At 46.5% G+C, this 27676-nt stretch overlaps 2 protein-coding genes across 3 annotated transcripts; one reads left to right on the forward strand and one right to left on the reverse strand.

Moving 5' to 3' along the window:
• Positions 1–3056: 3056 nt before the first annotated feature.
• Positions 3057–18763, reverse strand: LOC131186849 (uncharacterized). The gene is made up of 4 exons (XM_058160778.1): positions 18515–18763; positions 8994–9264; positions 7226–7468; positions 3057–5103 (listed from the first exon to the last, which is right to left on the reverse strand). The coding sequence occupies exons 1-4, from the start codon at positions 18683–18685 to the stop codon at positions 3671–3673; spliced, it is 2118 nt and encodes a 705-aa protein (XP_058016761.1). The 5' UTR covers positions 18686–18763; the 3' UTR covers positions 3057–3670.
• Positions 5121–26821, forward strand: LOC131186853 (microtubule-associated proteins 1A/1B light chain 3C-like). 2 transcript variants are annotated; one of them, XM_058160783.1, is made up of 6 exons: positions 5121–6637; positions 20724–20918; positions 21044–21113; positions 22536–22591; positions 23388–23494; positions 25343–26821. In XM_058160783.1, exons 1-6 carry the CDS (start codon positions 6497–6499, stop codon positions 25503–25505), a joined length of 732 nt encoding a protein of 243 aa, XP_058016766.1. In that variant the 5' UTR covers positions 5121–6496; the 3' UTR covers positions 25506–26821. The 2 variants fall into 2 exon arrangements, with proteins under 2 accessions (XP_058016766.1, XP_058016768.1); XM_058160785.1 differs by lacking the exon at positions 5121–6637 and adding an exon at positions 18885–19907 and having other exon boundaries at positions 25343–26820.
• The last annotated feature ends 855 nt before the right edge of the window (positions 26822–27676 follow it).

Genomic DNA, 27676 nt, shown 5'->3' on the forward strand with positions numbered 1-27676 from the left:
ACAGCATTGGAAAACAATGTTTGGTTGCGGTTCCACGATACAAGATTTGAATGGTTGGCAACAGATGCGGTATTTATGACGGTCGCAGTATATGAGGAAGCTTGGACAGGATCCCCGGATCGTGTGATCTCTTTTTGCAACCTTCTGGCAAGCAAGGTCAACGAGGAACCCAGATTCGTTTAACGACCGTGTGTTCCTAACTTAATTAGGAACTCCTTAATTTGCAGCGATGTGGTCAACAACTTTGGCAAGGAAGGTACCAAAATGGGGTGAAACTCACTTAAAAAAAAAAAAAATGTGCCGCTTAGCGACAAATTTGGATCTCAATTGTGGTCGTAAGCCGAGGATTATCTCTATTTTTTCAACGAGCGTCTCACTTAGCAACGGATGTTTGGGGCTCACTTGTGGTCAGGAGAGATTCTCAAGTCATCCAGGTTATGGTTGTTTTTCCAAGAGGCAACTGGACTTTCTGGTTTTTTATATATGCCAGATATGTAAATATCCAAATTAGCCCTTATTTTATTTTATTTTACTTTCCTGTCTCTCAAGTTTCTAGCCCTCATGATTTGTTTTACAGTGAACAACTACAATTGCATCCCAAAGGCGTTTGTTTTTTTCTGGAGGCAACTGGACATACTTGGGGGTTTGTTTGTTTTTGTTCTTTTGAAGACATTTCGCTTCTCATCCAAGAAGCTTCTTCAGCTCTGACAATCCTTCCAGTCCCCACCATCCAGTCAGAGCTGAAGAAGCTTCTCGGATCAGAAGCGAAACTTCTTCAAAAGAAGAAGAAAAAACCCTGAAAAACCAACTTTGGGACTCAATTGCGGTCGTTCAATCAAGGAACCCCCTCCCAATAAAACAAATCAGGAGGTCTAGAAACTTGAGAGAGAGAGGAAAAAAATAAAATAAAAGGGCTATTTTGAATATTTACATATCTGAGATATATCAAATGCCTTGGATGTTTTGCATTGGGCGTCCCTCCCTCCCCCTGAGGAACTGGGAATCGTGTCTCATCTAAGTTCGTCGAGGTCAATTCAATTTAAAAAATTATTTAAAAAAAAACACAACAACTGCAAACAACTTGTTGAAGCAGCATTTCTGGGCCAGGGGGAAAAAAAATAAAAAAAATAAAATAAAAATAAAGCAGATTTAAGAGCCAACCCTGCACGATCTTCGCCAAGCAAGCTTTGACTTGCTGGCATGCTCCTGTCTCCCAGCCTCGATAATTACAGTTATTAGCCACGCGGTGCCAAGGAATCGCATCTTGATGTAAACAGCAATTGGTAGAGAGGGCCTTTTATACTCACGGAAAGCAAAGGGGGAAAAAATAAAAAACGAAAATAAAGCAACAGGTATCATTTATGCAAAATTGCATAGCTTTGGGGTGGGGGACTCACCTTCGTGGCACCCGATTTGAAGGCTGAGGTGCGGCACGTCGCTTTGAATTCCAGAAATAACATAACATAACATCAGAGTTGGAAGGGACCTTGGAGGCCTTCTAGTCCAACCCCCTGCCCAGGCAGGAAACCCTACACCATCTCAGTCAGATGGTTATCCAACATTTTCTTAAAAATTTCCAGTGTTGGAGCATTCACAACTTCTGAAGGCAAGTCGTTCCACTGATTAATTGTTCTAACTGTCAGGAAATTTCTCCTTAGTTCTAAGTTGCTTCTTTCCTTGATCAGTTTCCACCCGTTGCTTCTTGTTCTACCCTCAGGTGCTTTGGAGAACAGCCCGACTCCCACTTCTCTGTGGCAACCCCTGAGATATTGGAACACAGCTATCATGTCTCCCCTAGTCCTTCTTTTTGTTAAACTAGACATACCCAGTTCCTGCAACCGTTCTTCATATGTTTTAGCCTCCAGTCCCCTAATCATCTTTGTTGCTCTTCTCTGCACTCTTTCTAGAGTCTCAACATCTTTTTTACATCATGGCGACCAAAACTGGATGCAATATTCCAAGTGTGGCCTTACCAAGGCATTATAAAGTGGCACTAACACTTCTCGTGATCTTGATAACTAGATAGAAAGATAGATAGAAATAACGCATCCTTATATAAATATAAACTATTTGTCTGAAGGCGTGTGGGGTTTCCTGCCTGAGCAGTGGGGTTGGACAAGAAAACCTCCCAGAGTCCCTTCCGACTGTTTATTCTATTCTATTCTATTCTAAAACGGGCAAAAGATTTTCTTTTCGCTGTCCCCCCACCCTCCAGGTAGCTCCCATCAGCTACCACGTCCTCTTGTTTCGCTGGACTACGCTACCCCATCAGCCAGCCCTGTTGCTCCTCCGCGTTGAGGATGATGGGAGCCATAATCCAAGGATCAGTTTCATTCACACCTCAGAACCGTCTCTCTGGTTGACGGCCACGTCGAATAACTTCAGGGTGGCCTGTTTTAACCCCGGTTAAACCTGGGATTAGCCACGAAGTAGCTATTTTCTTCTTCTTTTTTTTTAACGGTGTGACGAATTAACCAAGGATATGAATACGGGTAACGGCTCCGTTTTTGTGACGCAAAGCCATGAGTTTGTAAGACTCAGTAATACAAACAGCCCTCAACTGATCAACGAGCCCAAAATTTCTGTTGGTAACTGAGACAGTTGTTAAAGGGAATTTACAACAATTTATTTAGTGACCGGAATTAACCACGGCACTGGAAAAAAGTGACTTACGGTCGCTTTTTCACACCGGTCCGTTTTGATCCCCGGAGGGGAGATCAAAATCTGAACGTTTTGGCAAATGGACTCATTATTTATGACGGCTGCAACATCCCGGGGTTACGTTTTGGCGACCTTCTGACCAGCAATGTCAACGGGGGAAGTCAGTTCCACTTAACGACCGTGTGTCTAAGTTAATAACGGCCGTGATTCGCTTAACCACGGTGGCAGGAGAGGTCGCCAAAGAGGGCAAGACTCAACAACTACCTCGCGTAGCAGCAGGAATGTGGGGCACATTGTGGTTGTAAGTCAAGGGCACCCTCTAAGGGAAGATTGTCCTCACTGAGAACTAGCTTCGAATCCAGATGATTGGGAGGTAAGGTAACACAAACAGCCTCTCCAACCTATCCAACGTTCTTGGAAATGCAACGTATTTTTGGTTTTATTAGTGTGTATGAAGAACCCAAAACAGCACTTGGCATCCACTGATCCAGCGTAGACTAGCCAGCATGACTCACCCGTGGCAAATAATAGAGATCTACACATTGTTGTGGTTTGGTCCCTGATTATCGAAACAACCAAGGATCAGAAGCAGACTTCAACCAAATGTGACTATTCTTTGATCCCTTCTACGCTCCTGGCTGCAAAATTAAGAGAGCCAGTTCAAAAGTGGAGGAGGAGCTGGAGCTGATAGAAAACAATCTCGAGGTTTTCGAGGGAGATCTCGAGTTCAAGTTCAGCTTTGGTTTGCGTGCGGGCCCGTCGGTATCCCACGTCTTGAGAGGTTGAATTATTTGAATTCAGGACAACCTCGGCCGAAATCAGGACCTTGCAAATGTGGAAGAATGGCAACGTGCAGGAGGCCGTCTCGTCGTCCAAACGATGCAAGAAACGTTTGCAACACGACCACGACAAAAACCAAACCGCCTCCCCACCCACCCACAACGCATTCAGACATGATTTTATCTTTTACGCACGTCCCAAAGGAATGTCCACATTTCTCTCTCTCTCTCTAGTATTTGGCAGTTCGGGAACTCTTGAAGGAGCGAGACACAATCTTCTTCAGTTCTTTGAAAGAACGGCTGCGTCGGAGCTTAAAGTTGTGAGGCGGCAGGTCGGACGAATCCAATGTGGCGGAACCGTGCAGCCATTGGTCTCCGAGTTGGTGGAACATCCAATCTCCGTTCAGGCTGACTGCGCTGGTCGCTTCCACCTCGCTTAGCCTGGACCCGTTGCCCGGATGTCTGGCCCGCTGCCGAGACGGCAGATCAAAATGAACTTCCTCCGGGAAGCAGAAGGTTGCTGGCGCATCGGAGGAAAAGGCAAGGTTGCGGTTCAAAACCACCGGCGGCAGGAACGTCCCTGCTTTCGCGCGATGGCGTCCGGAGGACTTGCTGGAAATTTCCAGCACCGACGTCCATTTCGGCTTGGTCGCCTTACCTCGGTTGGTTTGAAGTTGGCTGGGACACACCAGCCCCGCAGCCGCGTGAACATTCATTTCTGAACTGGCTCGGGCCCTGCCCACCCCGCGGGATGATGGTTTGCGCCGGAGACTTAATCTGCGTAGCAGCTCACGGGGACTCAACCAACTTCTCTCGGCTGCCTTCTCGCCTCGCTCAGAAGTTTTCACCAACTCCCGCGAAGCATGTTTGCCTTTGTACAGCTTGTCAATGCCAGTCATGGCTCGAGGCAACGACGTCTCCTTTCTCAAAGAGGACTCGGTCTTGATTATCAGTTGGTGGGGCCCTGCTGCCCAAATTTTTCTATCCGGCGTGGCAGATGGCTTGTTCAGGATGAGTTTGACAGAAGGATCCTGCGGCGTTGGGAGGGACATAACAGATGACTCGCTAGGTTTAACCAGGTTAGTGGTACTCGACTGAAACGAGTTGATCTCTGGGAACGGTGGGAAGTCCCACAACCCGTCCAGGACCCGGGAATCTCGTGCTCCCTCTGAACCTTCGGGAGAACGCAAGTGAGAACAAGTGGAGATACGCCGTCGTATCTTCCATCCTGGAATCGGACCCAGGACTTGACCAGTTACTGGTCCCGAACTGCAGATGGATGTCATGGATAAACTTTTCTGGTTCCCCGTGAGGTATCCCGATTCGGTTCGACTCGCTGCCGTGCGGCACTTGTACCGTAGCACCAATTTTGCCACGTATTGATCCAAGCGGATCTTCGGGAGTTCTCCGGAGCAGAGGGGATCTCTCTTGGGAGAGTCGGATCTGGGTACCTTCGGAGGCGTCTCGTCGAGATCTTCCTGGGACGAGCTTTGAGAAAGGCCATTGGTGAAGAGAGGGCTCTGTAAAGCTACCGCATGGAGAGGACTGGGGTAGTGGTAGACTTCGTTGGTGTTTCGGGAGACCAGATCGGACTTGTATCGTAGGAAATTCGGGGGTCTCGGGAGGGGCAGGGAGCCAAGGCCCAACAGGAACTCGAGGTCACCTGTCCCAAGAGACACAATGAAAAAGAACTTGTGAGGTACAGGAATCTACAAATCTGTGCGAGAATTTGGCTGAGTATCTAATACCTCTTCCGGGTGTCTATCCAATTCTTTATCCCTTCGGATTTGTTTCCGAAGGTGCTTTTAATGAAAGGAGTGGTGCGGTGGCCTAGAGATGGAGCCTCTCGCCTCACAATCAGGAGGCTGTGAGTTCGATCCTAGATAGAGGCAGATATTTCTCTCTCTGGGCAGAATGAGGGTATTATCTGATGAACAAAACTCCACATTGGCGACAGGAAGGGCATCTGGCCATTAAAACACTCTGCTAGCTCTATTCAGCTGCCCAGACTCCACCCCACAAGGGATGATGGGGTTGTTAAAAAATGATGATGGTGCTTTTAATGAAACAGAAATAGGGAATCAGTAGCTCCCAAGTACAGTTTCAAATTTTAGGATTGTAGACCGGGACAGGACATTATCCACGTAGAACAACCTTTCTATAGATCGGGGTCAGCAACCTTAAACACTCAAAGAGCCACAGAGGTCCTAACAGGAAGCCCCCGTTCAATTCTGGAGCTGACCAGAAGTCCGGTTCCCCCACCATAGAGTCTCCTCCTAGCACGGCGTCCTTTTTCCTCTACCTGTCCTAACCGAAAGTCCTATCGATTGTGGAGCTGACCGGCAACAAGGAGCCGCAGCAGAGGGATGAAAGAGCCACATGCGGCTCCAGAGCCACAGGTTGCCGATCCTTGCTATAGATAGTCCTTGACTTACAACAGTTCGTTTAGTGATGGTTCGAAGTTACAACAGCATTGAAAAACGTGACTGTATTTCACACATATGTCCATCGCAGCATCCCCCGGGATCAAAATTTCTGACAGTCGCAGTGTCCTGGGGGTTGCGTACTGCAGTGTCCCGGGGTTGTGTACTGCAAAAGCACAAATCTTAAGCTACCTTTCCCCAAGGTCTACACGGAAACGAATCGAGACTGAATGACTGTGCCGAGGATTTTGCTTTTAAGCCATAATTAGATGGGGTGTGTTGCACCCTTGCCTTGAGGGGACTATAAAACGGAGACACGGTTCCCGTAAACAAACAGGTTGGAACAGGGGGAAGCCGACTCGGTTGCACGGCGAAGCAAAAACACAATTAAACTCTGGTGCCTGCCTAACTTGGATTGTTTCCATGGATCGAACAGCTCAGATTTAGCGTGCCAGGTTTACTCATTCAAAAGGGGTAGAATCCAGTTGCGAAATGCAGCCGGCTTCATCCGGTTCATGTGAGCTGATAGTGCCGGCGGTGGCTGGTTCGGTGAGCCAGTAGCACCAGCGGCGGGAGGTTCTGCCCCACCCCCAAACCGGGACATCTTCACATCCCGGTTTTGACCCTCTGCGCATGCACAGAGTGGCATACACAGAAGACAGCGCGTGCACAGGATCTCTTCACGTCCCGGTTTTGATCCTCTATGCATGCGCAGAAGGCTTTGCATATGCGCAGATGATAGCACGGGCGCACATTAGCGAGCCGGTAGGAAAGGTAAGTGCATTTTACCCCTTGATTGAGAAGACACCCCTTAAGGACCCCCCCCCAAAAAAAAAACCAGTCCAGGAGGATGTGTTAACATTTGTCTCCTTTAGCGTTGCAATGAAGTATTCAAAAGTTCGAATAAATCAATCGATCCGGCCCTGCGTTGTTCGTCCCTCTCCTCGATGTGAACTGAAAAAAGTTTCTAGTCCTCATGGCTGCTCCCTGCATCCTTTGAAACATTCACAGACCGACCAGAAGAGGGACTGAATTTGAGAGTTAAACTTCTCTGAAGAGGCTGGTGGTTTTAGGAATCTTTTCTAACAGCCCTGCAAGGTAGTCCAATGCTAAGAACGACAGCGAAATAGTCACTAACAGAGAGTCTTGCTAACAGAGTTAGCAAATTAAAAATTGGCCAGTGGGAGCTTCTACCGCCAAGATGGGACTCGAACCCAGACCTCCTTGCTCAGAACCCTCGCCCTTCCGACCACGGACTCTCGTGTTTTACGTTCCTATTAAGGATGTTCCCTCGTATCTAAGATGGAGACACCGCCCCCCCTCCAAAATCACCCTCCCTCCACAAGGAATACGGGGCCTTACCAGTGGATACCGGACGTCGGTTGTCAGTCCCGCCTACCCTCGCCAAGGTCAGGCGCTGAAGTTGGAGGTCGAGGAGCCGGACTGCAGCTTCGTCCGTGGACCGCGGCCGGATGAAGCCGTTCTCGCGCAATCCGGGCAGGTGAGGGAGGGAACCGATGCTACACCGCGAGGCCCCCGGTCCGTCGCTGTGCACCGAGGCACATGAATCCGAGAGGGAACCCATCTCGCTGGTTTCGTAGAACCCTGAAATGCGTAGAGACCCCACTGGTTACTACAGGCCGGGCTGCAAAATCCGGGTAGTCCTCGACTTACGACCGTGACGGTGCCCCCAACATGTCTGTCCCTAAGCGGAACTTTCGTTCGGGGAGTTTTGTGAAAGTGAATCAATGCAGTTTGTGTTAATCAGACCCACGGTTGTTAAGTGAATCGGGCTTCCCCATGGACTTTGCTGGTCAGAAGGTCACAAAAGGGGACATTGCAACCGTTGTAACTCTGAGTCAGTTGCCAAGAGTCTAAATTTCAACCATCGTAACTATGAGTTTCAATTTTGATCACCTACAACGGTTGTTAAGTGTGAAAACTTGGACATGTAACAACTTCAGTCACTAAATGAACCGTTTAAGTCGAGGACTACCTGTCCCAACTAAAAATACATTTAAAAAAAAAATTTAACAGGAAGAGATCAGATCGACCAATTCTGGACAGACTTCATGGACTTGTTCTGCCACCTGTTTTCCAAGTTTCTATCGCGATGGAACCTCCATGGGTAAGAGCAGTCTACCCCAAAGGCCAGAAACAGGGAAGGGCGATGACTTTTGCGCCCAATTCTCTGCAAGACTGATTGGAACGGCCAGATTACAATACCCATCGCCCTCAATTTGCACATACTGATTAAATATATCGGCTGGGTAGGGTGAGCCAACGCTCACCCTAATTTAACCCTAACCTCGAACCAGCGAACTAAGATGCAGATTAAACTACAAAACCATGGTGATAAATCGGGGTTCACAGTTGGTTGACATATCTTAGCTTGCGTTAAACGTGGCTTGCTGGGCCAGAGGATGACCCAAACGCCATGATGGTTTCGTTGGCCTGCCAGAGAGAGTGAGTTTGGAACGGCTCGACAGACCCTGGTTTACACAAACCCTGGTTAGGGAAGACAAACAAAGGCAATGTTCTGTCCACCCCTCGCCTTCGTCCAAGCGATGGCTTAATTAGCCGGCACTATCAGCTCTGGCAGCAAAATAGCGAGCGTCTGCCAAGTGTCTTTGTTATCTCCCTCGACGCCGATGAGACACCCAGGAACAAACAGTACTTCAGTTCTTAGTTAAGCAGTTAATTTGCCTGCTACGAAGAGGCACAGCAGCTCTTGTTGCCTTTATATCCTGTGTGGTGTGGCTCCATGACTCAGCACTTCCTAGGCCTGCCCCACCCCTGCTTCTGTTGTTCCCGCCTCTCCTGCCTACGAAACTTAGGGTCCAGCCAGGCCTGATTGCCATCAGCTGGGTCTGAAGGCATGGCCTGGGGTGGGGGGGAAGAGTCAGGGGACGGAGGCCTCGTTATCTCTTCCACCTGGCCTGCCTCTGGCTCCTGGAGCTGAGCCAGGGAAGCCAGTGCTCCCGAGGTAAGTCCTGACGGCCCTTCCCCCTCACTTTCCAAGTCACCCTCCTGCAGGAGGCCCGGCTCGCAGGGGCGCAGACACAACAGACAGACATCCACGGAGGAAAATGAAAACATTAGGATCTGGATGGTCTAAAGGAGGACGTACCTGAACTGGGTCTGGAATCAGTTTCCGGCATTTCCGTGGCGTCTCCTCCGTTGAGGCCCGCTTTCTTGGACTCCTCGCCCATCATCCTCAGCCCCAAACCTTCCTTGTCCGCACCATCTTCAGCGTGAACACACAACTCCATGTTCTCCGACGAGGCGTACAAGCCACAGCGTCCCTCGCCGCCTCCGAGGATGGAACCTGCTTTGTTCTGCTCCAACTTTGCGCCGTTGTGATGCATCAACTTTTCATCTCCGAAGCCATTGGGGTCCTCCTGTTTGGCCAGGTAGAAGAAGAGAGTGTTGTGACCCAGGCCCAAGTAGGTAGCAGGAAACTCAGTCCGTGAAAAAACAAACAAACTTTATTCGAACAGCTGAGAATTACTTCATTCCCAGCGTCGTTCAACTCAAATTAAAACAAATGCCTCCCAACACAAATTCCTCAGTCCTATCGTGAACCTTGGCCTAATTAGGCAACCTGCCAAACGCCTTTCTTGGCAAACGTTCACAAGTCACAAAAATAAAGGCAAGACGTTGACGAAGTAGAAGATGAAGCAGAAGACGCAGCTACCAACGTTGTTTTCCAGCAAAGCCCAAACGCCGTTGCTGGTCTTTTGAGCCTTATGGGAGGGGCCAATCATCTCCTGGCCTTACTCCTGAGTTGTCCTCTCTGCTTGAGCTGCTCTTGCCTTCTGGCAGCTCTTCTCATGCGTGCATTAGGAACAGGCTCCTCCTGTTCCTCTGCCTCACTACTATCAGCCTCTGGAGGCTCTGGAGTCCACACCTCACTCCCCGATGGCCCTGGCTCCACCACCTCAGCCTCATCGCTGTCCGACTCCTTTGCCAGCTCCACAGGCTGCTGACGGACCATAACGGAGAGGAAGGTCAAAAGTTCTGTTTTTTTGGGGGGGCTGGGGGTTTTTTTTGCAAAGACCCATGGCGCGCAACCTCGGAGGGAATCCTATGTTTGCCGGAGTAGATTCCTCACACACCCTTGTCCATCCTTCCCCCTCGTTTCCGCCTCCTGCAAGGTTGCCCAAAATTGTTGGCCTGAAGGTACCACATGGATTCCCATCACGAGGAAAACATTACGACGGTCCCAAGAAGCAAAATATAGGATAGTGATGGCTAACATTTTGCTCTTTAACCCATAATGCAATGCTCCCCCCCTGCTGTGCATGCACGAGAGGTGGGATTCAAAAATTTTAGCAGCCTGCCCCCCCCCTCCATATCTTCCTTTTCTTTTTTCTTCTTTCTTTTTTTCCTTTCTTTTCCTCCATATTTTGTTTCCTTTTCTTTCTTTTTTGTTTTCCTTTCCTATTCCTTTCCTTTTCCTTCCCTTCCTTTTCTCTTTTCCTTTCTTCCTTCTCTATATTTTCCTTTCCTTTTCTTTTCCTTCCTCTGCATATCTTGTTTCCTTTCCTTCTTCTTGTTTTCCTTTTCTTTCTTTTCTTTTCCTTTCCTTCCTTTCCTTCTCTTTCTTTCTCTTTCTTCCTTCCTTCCTTCTCCATATTTTCCTTTCCTTCTTTTTCTTCTTTCTTTCCCTTCCTTCCCCATATTTTGTTTCCTTCCCTTTTTCCTCTTTCTTCTTTTCCTTTCTTTTCCTTTCTTTTCTTCTTTCTTTTCCATCCTTCTCTACCCTTCCTTTTTTCCTTCCTTCCCTGTTTCCCTTTCTTCCTCCCTTCTTTCCTTCTCCATATTTCTCCAGTTTATATCACCTGCTGCCCGTCGCGCAAAACCTGTGGCTGACACCATTCCTCCCGGTGGATTGCTAACATTGGGATGTAAAACAAACCAACAAATTGGAAGCAAGGCCAACATGATCCACTCGCTGGTACGTTCCAAGCCTCGCGACCTTGCTGGATCTCTCGCGCAAAATACATGCCATCGTTTCACGTGGGTTGATCAAAACACTTCCTTGTGCAGAGCAACGTTTTCAGCATAGGACACCGAGCAAACCAGTTTTACAGCCTCCCCACTCGGTTTCCTCTTTGTGCGCCTTCCTGAATCCGATCAATAAACAGCAATGGCATTGTAGCGACAGAGAAGGAAGGAGAAGTGATCCAAAACAGGGAAACGATTATAAATCCGAGACTTATGGATTTATGTCGAGGCGTTCTCGGGAAAATCCAAGCAAAAACGAGAAGCTGGGTTTTTATTTTGCACCTGACCAGCTTTTAAAATATCTATCTATCTATCTATCTATCTATCTATCTATCTATCTATCTATCTATCTATCTATCAGTGGTGGGTTTCAAATTTTTTTATTACCGGTTCCATGGGTGTGTCTTGATGGGCGTGGCATGGCATGGCTTGGTGGGCGTGGCAGGGGAAGGATACTGTAAAATCTCCATTACCGCCCCACCCCGCTCCACTCCATGGGGAAGGATACTTTAAAATCTCTATTCCCTCCCCAATCCAGGGGAAGGTTCCTGCAAAATCCCCATTTTCTCCCAATCAGATGGAACTTGGACGGTAGAGGATAGATGGGGCAGTCAAAATTTTTACTACCGGTTCTCTGAACTACTCAAAATTTCCGCTACTACTTCTCCAGAACTGGTCAGAACCTGCTGAAACCCCACCTCTGAGATCTATCTATCTATCTATCTATCTATCTATCTATCTATCTATCTATCTATCTATCTATCTATCTATCTATCTGAGATATATATATTTTCATTCCCCGGCTCTGATGAAGCTGTAAACACCAGCCTGAAGATGACGAATGAGACTTTGTTGAAACATCGCCAAGACACTTCCAATTTTACACGGGAGAAAAACCGAATAACCAAAGACCTAAATACAAACATCCATGAAAACCTCAGAAAACATTATATACACACATACATAAATATATGTATATGTATGTATGTATGGATGGATGGATATATGTGTGTGTGTGTATATATATATACATGTGTGTGTATATATATATACATGTGTGTGTATATATATATATATATATAGTCAGAGCTGAGGAAATGGCTTTCCGGCAGCAGAAAAAAATTGATTTTACTGGCCATTTAATGAGGCCTCCAGTCCAGGCCATAGGTGACCTACATAACTACTTTGCAAATAATTAATCTACACCTTGAACCAACAGAGATCAGGGCAGGACTCTACAGCCAAAGGTGTAAAAGATTACATGAGTCGGTGTACGATAAAATATACCATGAAGTGGCTTCGAATTTTCTTTAAGAGCGGCTATGAATACGTTTTCATATTCTGTCTTTTCTCTCTAAGGTGGTGGTTCTCAACCTGGGCAGCTGGGAGTGGACTTCAACTCCCAGAATCCTCATGTCTAGGGAATTCTGGGAGTTGAAATCCACACACTTTAAAATTGCCGCGTTTGAGAAACACTGCTCTAAAATTACATCGTGGCTTCCTCCTTTCCATATTCTATCCTTTCTGATCATCCAACCCGTAAATCACATTCCCCCCACACCCTCATTTTCAGCAAAAACCTCCATAAAGGAGGTTTTAATCCCTTGATAAATGTACTTATTGCTTTTTCCACCAATCAAGCAAGTCCATTTTTGCCAAGTTTGCAATTCTTCACCAACCCTATGAATATTTCAGAATCTTGTTCTCTACTTGGGCATTTCATACTCTCCCTGCATTTAACCTGTTGAAAACCAACCATCCATATTTTTTTTTTTGTCTCATCGTCTATCCATTAACGCCAGCAAGGAAAAGTTCTGCCTTCGACGGGATATTTAAAATTCTCAGCATCGTTCAATGGATTTAAACCTAACCCTTTCTAAATTGAAGGGTCCTTCGTGGTCTCTGAGCTTGGTTGTTTTTGTTGAAGACGTTTCACGACCCAACTAGGTAACACCATCAGTGTTAGAAGGGGCATTTGCAGCAAAACCCCCTCTCTCAGGGGTGAAATGATCCCGATTCAGACCTGATTTGCTGATCTGGTAGCGATGGCGGCGGGTGGTTCGGAGAACTAGTAGCAAAAATCCCTGCTCCCTCCCCCACCCATGCCCAGCGATCGGCAGAGCTTTTTAAAAAAACTTTTAAAAGCATTTTTTTTTTACCATCTATTCGGCTGAATAGATTGTATAAAATGCTTTTAGAAGGTTAAAAAAAAAGCCTCTGACGATCCCAGCTGAGCTGCGCGATCATCTTTTTTTTTTTCCTTTTAAAAGCATTTTTTAAACAACCTCTTTGGCCGAATAGGTTGCAAAAAAAATGCTTTTAAAAGTAAAAAAAAAAAAAAGATCGCGCACCACAGCTGATCACCCCACCACCCCCCACGCACTGTTCTATTTACCCCATGCCTCCTTTTGCCGTGCACTGCGCTCGCATTTGCTGCAGCCAGCTAACCGACAGTAAACCGGTTCAGATTTCACCACTGCCACCTCTCCCCTTCTAGCACTGATGAGGTTACCTAGCTGGGTCATGAAACGTCTGCCAGAAAACAACCAAGCTCAGAGAGCACCAAGAACCCTCATTTCAACTCCAAGCTACAAATAGTCTCTTCTATCCAATTCACTTGTATATAAACAGAGAGCAAATCCTACTCCCTTCTAGCGCTGATGACGTTCCCTAGCTGGGTCATGAAACGTCTCGCAAGAAAACAACCCATCTCAGAGAGCACCAAGGACCGCACAGTTCAACCCCGAGCTACAAACATTCTCCTTCATTGGTACTTTCTAGCTTTCTTTACGCATTTGGCGAACTTCCCAATGACCCCAATCGCGCTTTCCTGAATCCTTCCACACCTGAGGTTGAACCGAAACTGAAGTGTGGGGGGGGGAATATAGCTACCTTCGCGCAGGCAAACTCTGAAAGCCACAGGAATGCCAAGCGGTAAAGGTGAGCGAAGGAGAAAATATTTATTTATTCTACACAAAAATGTAAGCGTGTCAACGTTAGCAGCCTCCGGTCGAGAGGTAGCCAGTGCCAAGAGGAAGTGCCCACCACCGCAAAACAGAAAGTTTATTGTTTGGGTGAGTATACCCCCCACCCACAATGCCCAGCCAAAGCCCCCAGTGAAAAAGCAAAAGAATTCACCAGCCCGCAATGTGTGCTAAAGACATTGGTGCTACCCAGGGGTGGGCTTCAAAAATTTTAGCAAGGGGTTCTCTGCCCAGTTGCTGGATGGGCGTGGGCACGGTGGGCGTGGGCTAGTCAGCCTCCTGCACCACGGCGATCCAACAACAACAAAAGTAAAAAGTAAAAAAAAGAGTAAAAAGCTGTTCCTTTCCCACCAAACGTGGTCCCTATTTTTTTCTACTTTTTTTTACCTGCTTTCAAACTGCTAGGTTGGCAGAAGCTGGGACAAGTCACGGGAGCTCACCCCGTTACGCGGCGCTGGGGATTCGAATCGCTGAACTGCCGACCTTTCGATCGACAAGTCTTAGCCACCGAGCCACCACGTCCCTTTTTTTAAAGGAGGGAGCCCTTTAAAACTTAACGAAAAGTTAAAATTTAGGCTTAAAAGTTAATGAAGGATTAAAATTAAGACCCTTGCGGATCCATTCTGTAAACGCATTATTAGGTCCCCTAACTGCGTCAGGGGCAATAATCGAACTCAGCCCACCTATAAAGGTTTGGCCCACATCTGTATATGCACAACTGGCTGGCTGTAACACCCCCCCCTAATGCTTCCTTCAGTTCATCGTTACACCTTTTTTCCTCTCTGCATCAGGGGTGGGTTTCACCGCGAACCGGTAGCGGTTGCAGCGGGAGGCTCCGCCTATCCACCCGGACATCATCACTTGACACTCTGCGCATGCGCAGAAGGCCCGCGCACGAGCAAAGCGCGCGAACCGTTCCAAACCGGTAGCGAAGGTAAGCGAAACCCACGACTGCTCTGCATCCCTGCCAAGTAGGCTGAGTTTTTGCACAAAAGGATCAGGAATTTTTTTTTAAAAAAAACAACTTGCTTCTCGGTTATCTTGGGGGTTGAGGATGGGGGGGCATCGATCCAAGAAAACCTCCCTTGCCAAACCGAAGCCGGCCCAGAAAAAACAAAATTCCACATACCCTTTCCCAAAGTTACGGTGGAAACCTGGAATTTAATCTAACCATTTGTGTTTATAAGCACAGAGGAAGTAAAAGCACGGATGGCTCTGGAATGGTTGCCAAACGGAGGGAAGTCTTCCCATATGTTCGCTATCGCACACCAAATCCAATTCGCACACACATATCCCCCCCTATTCTTCTTCCAGCCCACCCCCCAACCAGCCCCCCCATCCCTGATCCTTCCCCGCCCCCTTTTTCAAAGCTTCAATATTAATAGCCCATCTGCCACGTTGCAACAAGCTCTTTTGCTCTCACACTTTTTATACACCTGGTCGGTCTTCCTGGTTGCTAGCTCAGCCTTAAAAAATCTAGTCCCCCCTTCCGTATTTGGGAAGTAGGTGTGGGGATCTCCTTCGGAGGATCCCATTTTTCTGCCCCCCCCCCACGCCTCAACAACCCCATCCAGGCGCAAGTCCTCCCCACCCAATCTGCCAAGTTTGTTCCCCTCTTTTTTATTTATTATTTATTTATTTATTTTATTTATTAAACTTTTATACCGCCCTTCTCCCGAAGGACTCAGGGCGGTGTACAGCCAAGATAAAAAACAATAAATATACAAAGTTAAAAAACAACAACCTTTTACAACCTCCCTTGCTTTGCAAATTTATATTCTTATTTCTAGGTAGCCAGCCTCTTTAACCCCCCCAAAAAAAATCCACCGGAGATGGGTTCCCATCAACAGGTAGTCCTCGACTTGTGACCACAATGGAGCTCCTAACAATTTCTTGCTCAGCGAGTTTTGCTTCACATTTTACGACAATTCCTCGGCCGCAACTGTTAAGTGAATCACCGCAGTGGTTCAGTTAGTCCCCCGGTTGTTAAGCGAATCTGGTTTCCCCCACCCCTGCCACCGTCATAAATATGACTCAGCGGCCACGCGTCTGAATTGTGATCCCATGACCATGGGGATGCTGCAACGGTCCCAAGTGTGAAAAATGGTCTTTTTTCAGTACGGTTGTAACTTTGAATGGTCACTAAATGAACTATTATAGGTCACTAAATGAACTATTGTAAGTCAAGGGCTACCTGTAAAGCTCACATCTTATCTATATGGCCAACTAAATCCTGGATTTTCTTGGATTTTTTTCCACCCCCTTTTTCCTTGAAAACATTTCGCCTTTCATCCAAGAAGCTGGATGATTGGGAATCTCCATGGATATAAATTTGGTTTGATAGCCGAGGAATCGAATAATATAAATATTAAAAACATGGATGATTTTGCTGGAGTCTGGCAAGGTGTCCAGCTGAGTTTAACTCCTAATTACTTTATGGAATATACATAAATAAATAAAATGCCTCATTTTTTTCCCCCCGATTTCTCAATTCTATCCTCACCCGTGTGATTTCCTGGTGGTCTTCCATCCGAGTGTTAACCAGACATGAAACATTCATTTTTCTCCGATAAAGAGTAAAACCCACCCACATTTGCACACTAGCTCTATTTTTCTGCCTTTTCACAACTTTCCTGGATATACACAAACCAGAAGTGGGTTTCAGCAGGTTCTGACCAGTTCTGGAGAACCGGTAGCGGAAATTTTGAGTAGTTCGGAGAACCGGTAGTCAAAATTCTGACTGGCCCCGTCCCCATCTATTCTCTGCCTCCCTGAGTCCCAGCTGTTCTGGAGGAAATGGGGATTTTGCAGTATCCTTCCCCTGGAGTGGGGAGGGAATGGAGATTTTACAGTATCCTTCCCCTGCCAAACCCACCAAGTCATGCCTACCAAGCCACGCCCATAGAACCGGTAGTAAAAAAATTTGAATCCCACCACTGACACAAACACACCCACACCCACAGGTGAGGACTATACCACCCAACTTCTCAACCATCTCAGTCCCCTGGGGTATGTGTGACCAGGTTGAAAAAGCAGCTGAATATTTCTAATTAAACTAAGCCTTTAATTGCAAGAAATCCTGATTTTTCTCTTCCTTCTTTTAGCTTACAAGCATATATTTTTTTTCAGGTAGCAAATTTCTTTAAGATTTTTCATTTGATATCCCCTGCAGGATTTTACAATCAACTCCCGGGAAAATTAAACCGTGGTGAAGTGAAATATTGAATTTATTTTTTTTAATTTTCTTTTTCTCCGACTTCGGGCCAAGGGTTTTAACTTCGAACCAAATCCAAGCAAGTAGAGTTCATTCCTCGCAGAACAACCGGTATTTCCCCCCCACCCCCAAAAAAAACACTATAATATCCACCTTCTGCACAGGAATATAATTCATCTCCTACCCACCCCAAGATCTGTTTTAGGGAAGAAGAGAAGGCTAAATCTTTCCTGGCTGAGCTCCCTTTAAGCCTGGCCTTTTGAAATTTAAAAAAAATGAACAAGTCAGGAAATATTTTAAATAGCATTCAGGATCAAAAGATTAAGAAGATACTGGCCCTCCTCTCTCTCCATATTTTTTTTATTCCTCCATTCAAATCTGCAAATCCCAAACATGGTTCCTGACCACATGGCAGAAGGGGGAATAAACCCCCCTCCCCAAATTCCAATCTGCTCTTTAAACAACAAAAGCCAGCTTGCGGGAATGATGGGAGTTGTAGTCTAATGCTTTTAGAGCACAACAGAGTCGCCCACCTAAACCAGGGGTCACCAACCTTTCGGACCTCAGGAGCCACCAAATTCGTAATTTTATTTATTTATTTATTTATTTATTTAATCATATTTATATACCGCCCTATCTCCCGAAGGACTCAGGGCGGTTTTAAAACCCACGAACCACTAATATGAATTTTAAAAAAAGATAAATAGCATTTAGTGCAATATAAAAAATGCAGATCATTTTTTTGCGGACCACCAAAATATTCTGGTGGACCACCAGTGGTCCAAGGACCACAAGTTGGTGACCATTAACCTAAAGGATCCCCCCCCACACCCCAAAATGTTCACCAATTCAGACGGGGGGGGCGGGGGCGGGGGGAGACCCATTTGCTCTAAGCCTCCACAACTTCTCCTGGGCTCCCCACCCCACCCCAAGAGATCCTGTAAGGGTAGATCCTCCTCCCAAACAAGGGGCCAAAGATCTGGAGAAGCTTGGAAATTTAAAAGAAAAGAAAAAAAGAAAAGGTTTGGAAAAACTAGACTCTCTGATTATGCACAGGTGAAAGGATATTTTGTAGGATTTCTCAGGAGTCGGGAAGCTGACCAGGGATGGTGGAAAAGGAAGAAATCCAAATTTCAAAGCTGCTTCCCTACCAGATAAACCCACTGGATCCCACCCGTTTGCTCACCCGATGATGATGATGAGTATTATTAGTACTAGTATTGTTATTTTGGCCTGGCACCTGATGGGAAGGTATTTTTTTCTTTTAAAGCCAAGATTTTCTCTTGGCTCTCCCAAAGAAAGGCACCGATCCCCGGGAAGGGTTTTCCACGCGTGCAATTCCCACTCTCCCCCCCCCCGGGTGGGAGGGGATGGAGAAGCTAAGGCTGGCCACACAAGCCCACCCACCCAAATATACATCTATATATATCCCCCACATCTCACCGATCGGGGCTCCTCCGCCCCAGCCAAGGCGCTTTCCACGTTGGCTTTCTGCATGACGCGCAAAAGATCCAATTCCCAAAGTCCAGCCAGGCTGGCTTGGAGACGCTCGCCGATGCGGAGACGCTCGTGGCCGGACCACAGCGAAGGGGGTACGGCCCGGCGACCGGCCATGGGGACCCCCAAGACGAGGCGCCCGAGCCCCCAAAGCGTGCGCCCTTTGGAGAGAGAGAGAGAGCTGGCTGGCTGGCATACACCTGGGGCGGGCCAGGTGCCTGGAAGATGGGAAGCAAGCAGGTGGAAAGGGGGGAGGTTAAAACCCAGAGGGGGAGGGGTCGAGGGGAGAAGGGGGGGCAGATTTGGGGGGGGGAGAGGTTGTTCCCACCCAGCCCTGCCCTTCCCTTCCTTTCCCTTTCCTTTTCTTCCCTTCCCAAGCCAGGAGAACTTCAGCGGCTGGCGAAGCTGCCTTTCCCAAGGCGCAGCCAAGCGCAGTTCAGACAAAGGAGCAAGGTTTGAACGGGCGTCACGTGCAGACCGGGTTTCTTCTCTACCACCCACCCTTTTTTGGGGAGGGGGGGGACCCACGCCCCTTCCCCACCCACTCGCGTCGCCGGCTCCTGATTGGCCCAACCCACCGGGAAGATATTTCACGCCGCCCCAAGGAGAGAGAGAGAGAAAGAAAAATAAGGAAAAGAAAAACTTTGCGAAAGTTACGCGCCATCGCAAGGCGAGCCAGCCAGCTAGCTGGCAACCTGGTTTATCAACTGTTACTATTAAAACACAAACAAACAAGACACGCACACACCACCGCAGCAAGAGAGAGTTTTGTTTTTAAACAAAAAACAACACATTATTTTTTTAAAAGAACACACAGACACACAATAACACATCAAGAGGTTTTTTTTAAAAAAATTTTTTTACAGTACCTGGCAAATGAAAACAGGTTGCCCAGCCCAATAGGATTGCGGGGGTTTGTTTCTAACGGTAAGAAGAGCAGAATAATAAAAAGAGTTGGGAAGGGACCTTCGAGGTCATCTAGTCCGACCTCCTGTTCACGCAGACGACCTGTACTAGGGATTCGAACCGCCGGCCTTTCCGATCGACAAGTTCAGCGTCTTAGCCACTGAGCCCCCTCCCCCCCCAGCCGGGCCGTTTGTGTACAATTTTAGAGATGTACACAAAGGCACACAAACACACGCGCTAGCCTTAAATTAAGGCTTTTTAGGAGGTTTGAGAGAGAAGATAGGACGTTGGATGCCCTGTTTATTATTATTATTTTTTAAAAAAGCAAACACACACACACACAATTTACACACCACATCAAGAGGTTTTTAAATTTTTTAAAAAGTACCTGGCAATGGAAATAGGTTTCCTAGCCAATAAAGTGGACCAACAGGTGAGTTTTGGGGTTTTTTTGTGGGGGGGAGGATAATAGTGATAGGATTTAAAGACACAAATATACAACACACAGGCGCCACGTTAGCCTGAAATTAAGGCTTAGGTTTGAGAGAGAAGATTGGACGTTGGATGCCCTGTTTATTATTACTATTTTTAAAAAAGCAAACAAGCACACACACAATAACACCACATCAAGAGGTTTTAAAAAAATTTAAAAGTACCTGGCAATGGAAATAGGTTTCCTAGCCAATAACATGGACCAACAGGTGAGTTTTGGATGGTTTTTTATTTTTTTTTAGGATAATAGTGATAGGATTTAAAGAGGTACACAAATACACAAACACACACGTGCACGTTAGCCTTAAATTAAGGCTTAGGTTTAAGAGAGAAAATCGGACGTTGGTTGTGCCCTGTTTATTTATTTATTTTTTTAAAAACAAGCAAAAACAAGGAAACGAGGAAAAACAGACGAGGAGAGGGAAGAGGAAAGAGTGGGATATTGGGTGTTCGTGTGTAGCCAAAAGGATCAATAAATCGAAAGTTCCCCCCATCCCCGAGGAGTTTCCAAAGTAAAATTAGAAGGGCCGGAGAAGCGAGAAAAGGAGAAAGATGGGGCGAGATCCGCGTTGGAGACCGTTCCCACGACCCGTTTAATCACTTAAAAAAACTCTCCCACGCGTGCAAAAAAAATAAAATAAAAAATTACTCCAGGTTTGCCGTTGCAAAGTCGGTTAGGCTTCTTCTACTTGACGGGGCTGGTGTAAAGACCTCTGAAATCCACCCCAAACCGCCAATAAATATTGTTTTTTTTCAGGACACCCAGTGGCGGGGAGTTCCCAGGACCCGTGAAACTCCTACCACCAGCCTTCTCAGGGTCGGGTTTCATTCCAGCGGCTTCCAAAGGGAGGTGGGAAACGCCTCTGGAGCTGCATCCTTCGCGCTGCGAATCTACCCCCATCTCCCCCCTCCCCCGACCGGAAGCAGAAGTGGTCCCGATCCTGAAAGTAAGGTGGGAAAAAATTGCGCATCTCCCTGCAGCTATTTAAGCCGCGGCTGGCTGGAGGGGAACGACTGCAGACTCGTCTCGGGATCTCTGCGCGCCTCTGCCTCTATTTTTTTTTCCTCCTTTCTTAGTCAATTTGGTTCCAACCACTGGATCTCCTGATGGCGTCTTTTCCTCCCTTTAAATACAGAAAGCCCTTTGGTAAGTGATCCGTTGCTCTCTTGCTCCTGTGTGTAAACGCTCCGGGTTGAGGTGCTCCCCCCCCCCCCACACCAGTTGCTACCGCCCCCTGTTGGCCCAAGGGGGGATGCAATTCACCTCTTTTGAGGGGTTTATCTTCTTCGTTTTTAGAGCTGTACTTCACGAGCAGGCTGTGTTCCCACGATACGTTTTCAACACCATACCGTTTCCCAAGGAGTGGACTCTGTTAATTCAGTTTTCTGGGCATACATAACCTAGGTCTCCTGCTTTGAGGGGGGTGTTGGGGGTTTGGGGTTGGACTAGGTGACCTTCAAGGTCCCTTCCAACTCTGATAATTTATCTGTCCATGAATTGATGGCTGTTTTGTGGTGTTTGGACCCCTGAGGTCCCTCCCCAAGGCACTTCTCAGGGGTCTCTGAACTCAAAATTATTTGCTAGCCTTCGGAGGAAAAATAATTTTGTCTGAAATGGTGTAGGGTTTCCTGCCTGGGCAGGGGGTTGGACTAGAAGACCTCCAAGGTCCCTTCCAACTGTTATTATGAATTATGAATTTGCATATTCAAATCCTATCGCGTAATTGTGAGAAGCCGTACAAAACAGCAAATGCAACCATTTGAAACAATATTAATATAGTAGAAGCAAGCGCATTGGTTTTAATAAGTATTAATAAATATCCATAACAAAAATACTCTGGGGTTTCTGTATAATTTTTAGAAGGGGTCCCAAGATAGGAAAAAAAAACCCATTAAAGACCTAGGTCTATCCCAGACTGAAATGTAAAAGTGGTTAGTTTGTGTCCTGCTATAAAAATGCAAGAAACTGCACTTAAACAGGGATCTAACTGCCTTTCCAAGCTCTCTAGAGAGATGGTGTTATAGAGCCCATCGTTCCCAGCCATCGTAACTGATTCTTTGGGATTAAGGGTGCTAAAAGGCCAGAAGCTATTTCGCTGCAGATTAGACAAACTTTAGAGGTTGCCTTCAACCATGATTAAACCATCTTGGACAGACATGGTTTGGTTTTAGGAAAAGGGTGGTTGGCTGGAGTGTGTGTGTGTGTGTTTGTTTGTGTGAGGGACAGAGAGAGAAAGAGAGAGAGGGAGGGAAGGAAAGAGAGAGGGAGGGAGGGAAGGAGAGGGTGGGGAGGGAGAAAATGAGAATCTCTAACTAGACAACCATGTTTTCCAAGTTGTAAACCCAGCTCTCGTGTACTGCAAAGTCACCTTTTATGGCTTATTGCGGGGCGTGGATTTTGCTGATTGGAATTCCTTTCACAAACCACAGTTAAACTGAGGCTTAGCGTGATGTGTGAACCCACAGGGGTAGGAAACCAGTCTCTGGGAATTATTAAAGCTTGAGAATGTCCGTCCACCAAGCCATCGTGAATTCTTTCCCATTTTTGAAACCACCTTTTTTATTCTAGCTTCCCGGAGGACCGAAGTGGCTGCAATCCGGATCAGGTTTCCTTATAAACTACCGGTGGGTGTGTTTTGTGATTTTTCTTAATGGCAGGTCTCTTGCACAACTTTTTCTTTTCTTTTCTTTCTCCTTCCTTCTTTCCTTTCCTTCATTTTCTCTTCCTTTTCTTTTTCTTTCTTCCTCCTTCCTTCCTTTTTCTTTCTCCTTCCTTCCTTTTCTCTTTCTTTCTCTTTCCTTCCTACTTCCTTCTTTCCCTTCCTTCGCTTTCTTTCTCCTTCCTTTCCTTCCCTCTTCCTTTTTTCGCCTTCCTTCCTTTTCTTTCCTTTTCTTTCTTCTTTCCTTTCCTTCCTTTTTCCCTTCCTTCCTACTTCCTTCTTTCCTTCCTTCGCTTTCTTTCTCCTTCCTTTCCTTCCCTCTTCCTTTTTTCCCCTTCCTTCCTTTCTTTCCTTTTTTCTTTCTTCTTTCCTTTCTTTCCTTTTTTTCTCCTTCCTTCCTCCTTTCCTTCCTTCTTTCCTTTCCTTCCTTCTTCTCCTTCCTTCCTACTTCTCCTTTCCTTTCCTTCCCTTCCTTTTCTTTCTTCCTTTCCTTCCCTCTTTCTTTCTGTTTCTCCTGCCTTCCTTCCTCCTTTCCTTCCTTTTTTTTCTTTCTCTCTTTTTCTTTCTTTCTTTCTCCCTCCCTCTCTCTCTTTTGCTTCTGCTGTTTCTTGAGGGGAGAGGGGTCTGTTTAATGTCTCTCCAGTTTTGTATGCATATGTAAAACACGTTTTTATGCCGAGATAGGTATGCACAAACACCCATTTAAGTGCACACTTAAAAGTGCAGCTTCTCAAAACTCCCGTTCTCTCGGTTAATTGCAGGTGATTCTGGAACGCTATTCGAAGGAGAAAATATTGCCGGCTTTAAACAAGGTGAAGTTTCTAGTCCCTGGAGATTTCACCATGGGCCAGTTTGTAGCCATCATTCGGTGAGCATTTTGAAATCACTGGGCAAATTAATTAATAAAGGATCGGGGGGGGGGCGAGGGGGTGGGCTTCTCCCAGATGGGGAGAAAACTAGAAAAGGATGTTTTCTTAAACAGATGAGGATCCAGAAATGTTTTAAGTGGGGTTTAAATGAGTGCAGGAATGACTAGATTAGCATTTGAAAACCCAAGTCATTAAATCGGGATTAACAAGGAAATGTTGGATTTCCCCCGCAAAAGAGCCAGTGGATTTCTGGATTTGGCCAGTTTTTCACAGCCATCCAGCGATGGGGTTGAAGAGTACAGGTGGGGACTACTGACCGGAATAAAGATGGTAATTGGGGGTTGGTCTAGATGACCCCTGGGTCCCTTTCCAACCTGATGGTTCTGCTTGTATCAGTGTAGCCTATTGATTGGCTGGTTGGGCAGAAGGAGCACTTTAAAACAGGAACTGGGGAAAGAATATCGGAGTGAAGGGTTTGGTTTTGTTTTTCAATCAAACCAAGTTTCCTTGGGCTGGTTGGGCTGGTGTTCTTTTTTTAAAAAAAAATACAAAATAAAAATAAATAAAAAAGATTTATGGAGGAACGGCTGAAAAGCAACCTGTCCCTACAAGCGTTTAATCAGGTCTGACGTGAGCAATGTTTTTCTGTTTTTCTGTCGGCGGCCAAAATTCTATCACGTTTATGCGGGAAGGGCAAATAATAAATAAAGTTTAGGATGATGTCATTAAAATGAAAACTGGGGAGTGGCTCAGACAGCACCAAAAAGCAAAACCTTGGTTTACCTAGCCTTACATTCATGTTTTTTGAAAATAAGCCTAGTGGTTAAGGCACCGGGGCTAGAAGCCAGAAGACGGTGAGTTCTAGTCCCATTTTAGGCAGGAAAGACTGCTAGGTGAGCTTGGGCCAATCACCAGGATATGGGGAGTTCTAGTCCTCCCTTAGGCCTAAAAGCTGGCTAGGTGACTTCGGCCAATCACCAGGAGACGGGGAGTTCTAATCCTCCCTAGGTGACTTTGGACCAATCACCAGGAAACGGGGAGTTCTAGTTCCACGTTAGAAACAAAAGCCAGCTGGGTGACTTTGGGCTAATTACCAGGAGCCTGGGAGTTCTAGTCCCATGTTAGACACAAAAGCCAGCTAGGTGACTTGGGGCCAATCAAAAGCTGGCTAGGTGACTTTGGACCAATCACCAGGAGATGGGGAGTTCTAGTTCCACGTTAGAAACAAAAGCCAGCTGGGTGACTTTGGGCTAATTACCAGGAGCCTGGGAGTTCTAGTCCCACGTTAGACACAAAAGCCAGCTAGGTGACTTGGGGCCAATCAAAAGCTGGCTAGGTGACTTTGGACCAATCACCAGGAGATGGGGAGTTCTAGTTCCACGTTAGAAACAAAAGCCAGCTGGGTGACTTTGGGCTAATTACCAGGAGCCTGGGAGTTCTAGTCCCATGTTAGACACAAAAGCCAGCTAGATGACTTTGGGCCAATCAAAAGCTGGCTAGGTGACTTTGGACCAATCACCAGGAGACGGGGAGTTCTAGTTCCACGTTAGAAACAAAAGCCAGCTGGGTGACTTTGGGCTAATTACCAGGAGCCTGGGAGTTCTAGTCCCATGTTAGACACAAAAGCCAGCTAGGTGACTTGGGGCCAATCAAAAGCTGGTTAGGTGACATTGGGTCAATCACCAGGAGACGGGGAGTTCTAGTCCCGCCTTAATCCAGTTTGGAACATCCTTGCAACCGCACAATTGCAAAGAAACTTTGGAAATTGCAAACACACACACACACAATCCATGCCAAGGATCTTGAAATCTCTCAACATTAGCTTGTCCTTCTTCCCACCCCCCCAGGAACCGGATGGGTCTGAGATCCACCCAGGCCTTCTACTTCCTAGTGGACGGCAACCACAGCCTGGTGAACATGTCCGCCACCATGGCCAACGTCTACGCCACGTACAAAGACGAAGACGGCTTCCTTTACATGACGTACGCCTCCCAGGAGATGTTCGGTTGAGGGCCTTCAAAAACCCTCTTGAGAAGATGGGCCTGCGAGGTGTCCTTTGGTTCTTCATCCCTCCCGACAGTTTGATTCTGAATTTCGCAGTCTTCTAAACCTTGGAGAGCTTCCAATTTCCCTCTCCCCCATTGTGCAGAATTGTGATTTTTATGGAAGACGGTTTTTGGAGTTTCCTGAGCTGCAGAAACAGCTCTGGTGGCAATTGTCTTGTGCTTGGTGGTCTTCCAAACATCCCTGGCTTAAGAATCTGGCTACTTTCCTTCCTCAGCCAGTTTTTTTGGGATTGAATGCCTTCTGCTCCAGATTCTCCTGCACCCCTGGTTCAGTTTGGGGGTGAAGGCTGAGCCCCCCACCCCCGTTATTCCCAAATCCCCAAATCTTGGTTTTTCTCACCTCCCCCAAATTAAGACGGAAATGGGATTCTCTCCAGCTTTTTTAGTGCTTCTCGATTTTACGCCCTTGAAGATGGGTGGACTTCCGACGCCCAGAATCCTCCAGTGCCTGGGGAATTCTGGGAATTAAAACTTCCACTCGCCCATCTTCAAGGTTTCCCAAGGCGTGAGAGAACAGTATTCGGTGATCACTGCCAGCATCCCTTTCCCTTGGTCATACCGGCCGAGGCTGCTGGGACTTGTAGTAATTCAGCTCAGCTCAACACCGGAGGGAACTTTTGACACTACAGTGGCGTGAACCGGAGGACTGGCTTTTTCCTTCGCCGCCGAAGGAATCGCACAACTACCTCGTTGTGGCACAGATCGCTAACAATTTTGCCGGGAGTTAAAGAACTGTATTCGTTGTTACTCATGAATTTATAAGTGGAAAAATGTTTAAAAATTTGCAAAGCAAAAATTGTTGGAAATGGCTTGAGTGTATATCCAAAGTAAACTTGCAGGCGGCTGAAAAGGCCCCGGGAAAAAATGTAAAAGAGTCACAATTTATTTAGAGTATTCCAAGGGCTTATTTTTCGACGAACAAACTGGGGAGGGGGGGAACTGACGCCTGATTTCTGTCTTCTTTCGCTCTTCGAATCAAATTCTTATAGCTTAAAACTGGGGAGGGGGGAATGGCTTCCTTCACGGTTGTAAGGTGCTAAATCTTGGTTTTGAACCCAAACCTTGCTAAGAGGCTGAATGTTTTTCAGCCGTTTTCAAACGTAGAACGAACATTCTACGTAGAATGTAGAATTTCAAACGGAGAATGAACAAGACTTCAACATGGGGAGCTACCTAAGAAAATGACATTCAAGGGTGAAAAAAAGAGGAAGGCTCTACATTTAAGCAAAAAAAAAAACAACAACCCAAATGCGCAGGTACAGTATAGGGGGTACCTCGCTCTCTAGTAGTACCTGTGAGAGGGATCTTGGAGTCCTAGTGGACAACCATTTAGATATGAGCCAGCCGTGTGCAGCAGCTGCTAAAAAAGCCAACACAGTTCTGGGCTGCATAAACAGAGGGATAGAATCAAGATCACGTGAAGTGTTAATACCACTTTATAAGGCCTTGGCAAGGCCACGCTTGGAATATTGCATCCAGTTTTGGTCGCCACGATGTAAAAAAGATGCTGAGACTCTAGAAAGAGTGCAGAGAAGAGCAACAAAGATGATTAGGGGACTGGAAGCTAAAACATATGAAGAATGGTTGCAGGAACTGGGTATGTCTAGTTTAATGAAAAGGACGACTAGGGGAGACATGATAGCAGTGTTATAATATCGCAGGGGCTGCCCCAAAGAAGAGGGAGTCGGGCTGTTCTCCAAAGCACCTGAGGGTAGGACGAGAAGCAATGGGTGGAAACTCATCAAGGAGAGAAGCAACTTAGAACTAAGGAGAAACTTCTCGACAGTGAGAATTAACCTGTGGAACAACTTGCCTCCAGAAGTTGTGTAAGGTCCAACACTGGAAGTTTTTAAGATGTTGGATAACCATTTGTCTGAAGTGGTATGAGGTTTTCCTGCCTGGGCAGGGGGTTGGATAGAAGACCTCCAAGGTCCTTCCAACTCTGTTTATCTATTTCTATTCTATCTCTATCTCTATCTCTATCTCTATTTCTATCTCTATCTCTATTTCTATTTCTATTTCTATTTCTATTCCTTATTCTATTCTATTCTATTCTATTCTATTCTATTCTATTCTATTCTATTCTATTCTATTCTATTCTATTCTATTCCTATT

This window comes from Ahaetulla prasina, chromosome 17 (genome assembly GCF_028640845.1).
Source record: "Ahaetulla prasina isolate Xishuangbanna chromosome 17, ASM2864084v1, whole genome shotgun sequence".
In the NCBI taxonomy this organism is placed as follows: Eukaryota; Metazoa; Chordata; class Lepidosauria; order Squamata; family Colubridae; genus Ahaetulla; species Ahaetulla prasina.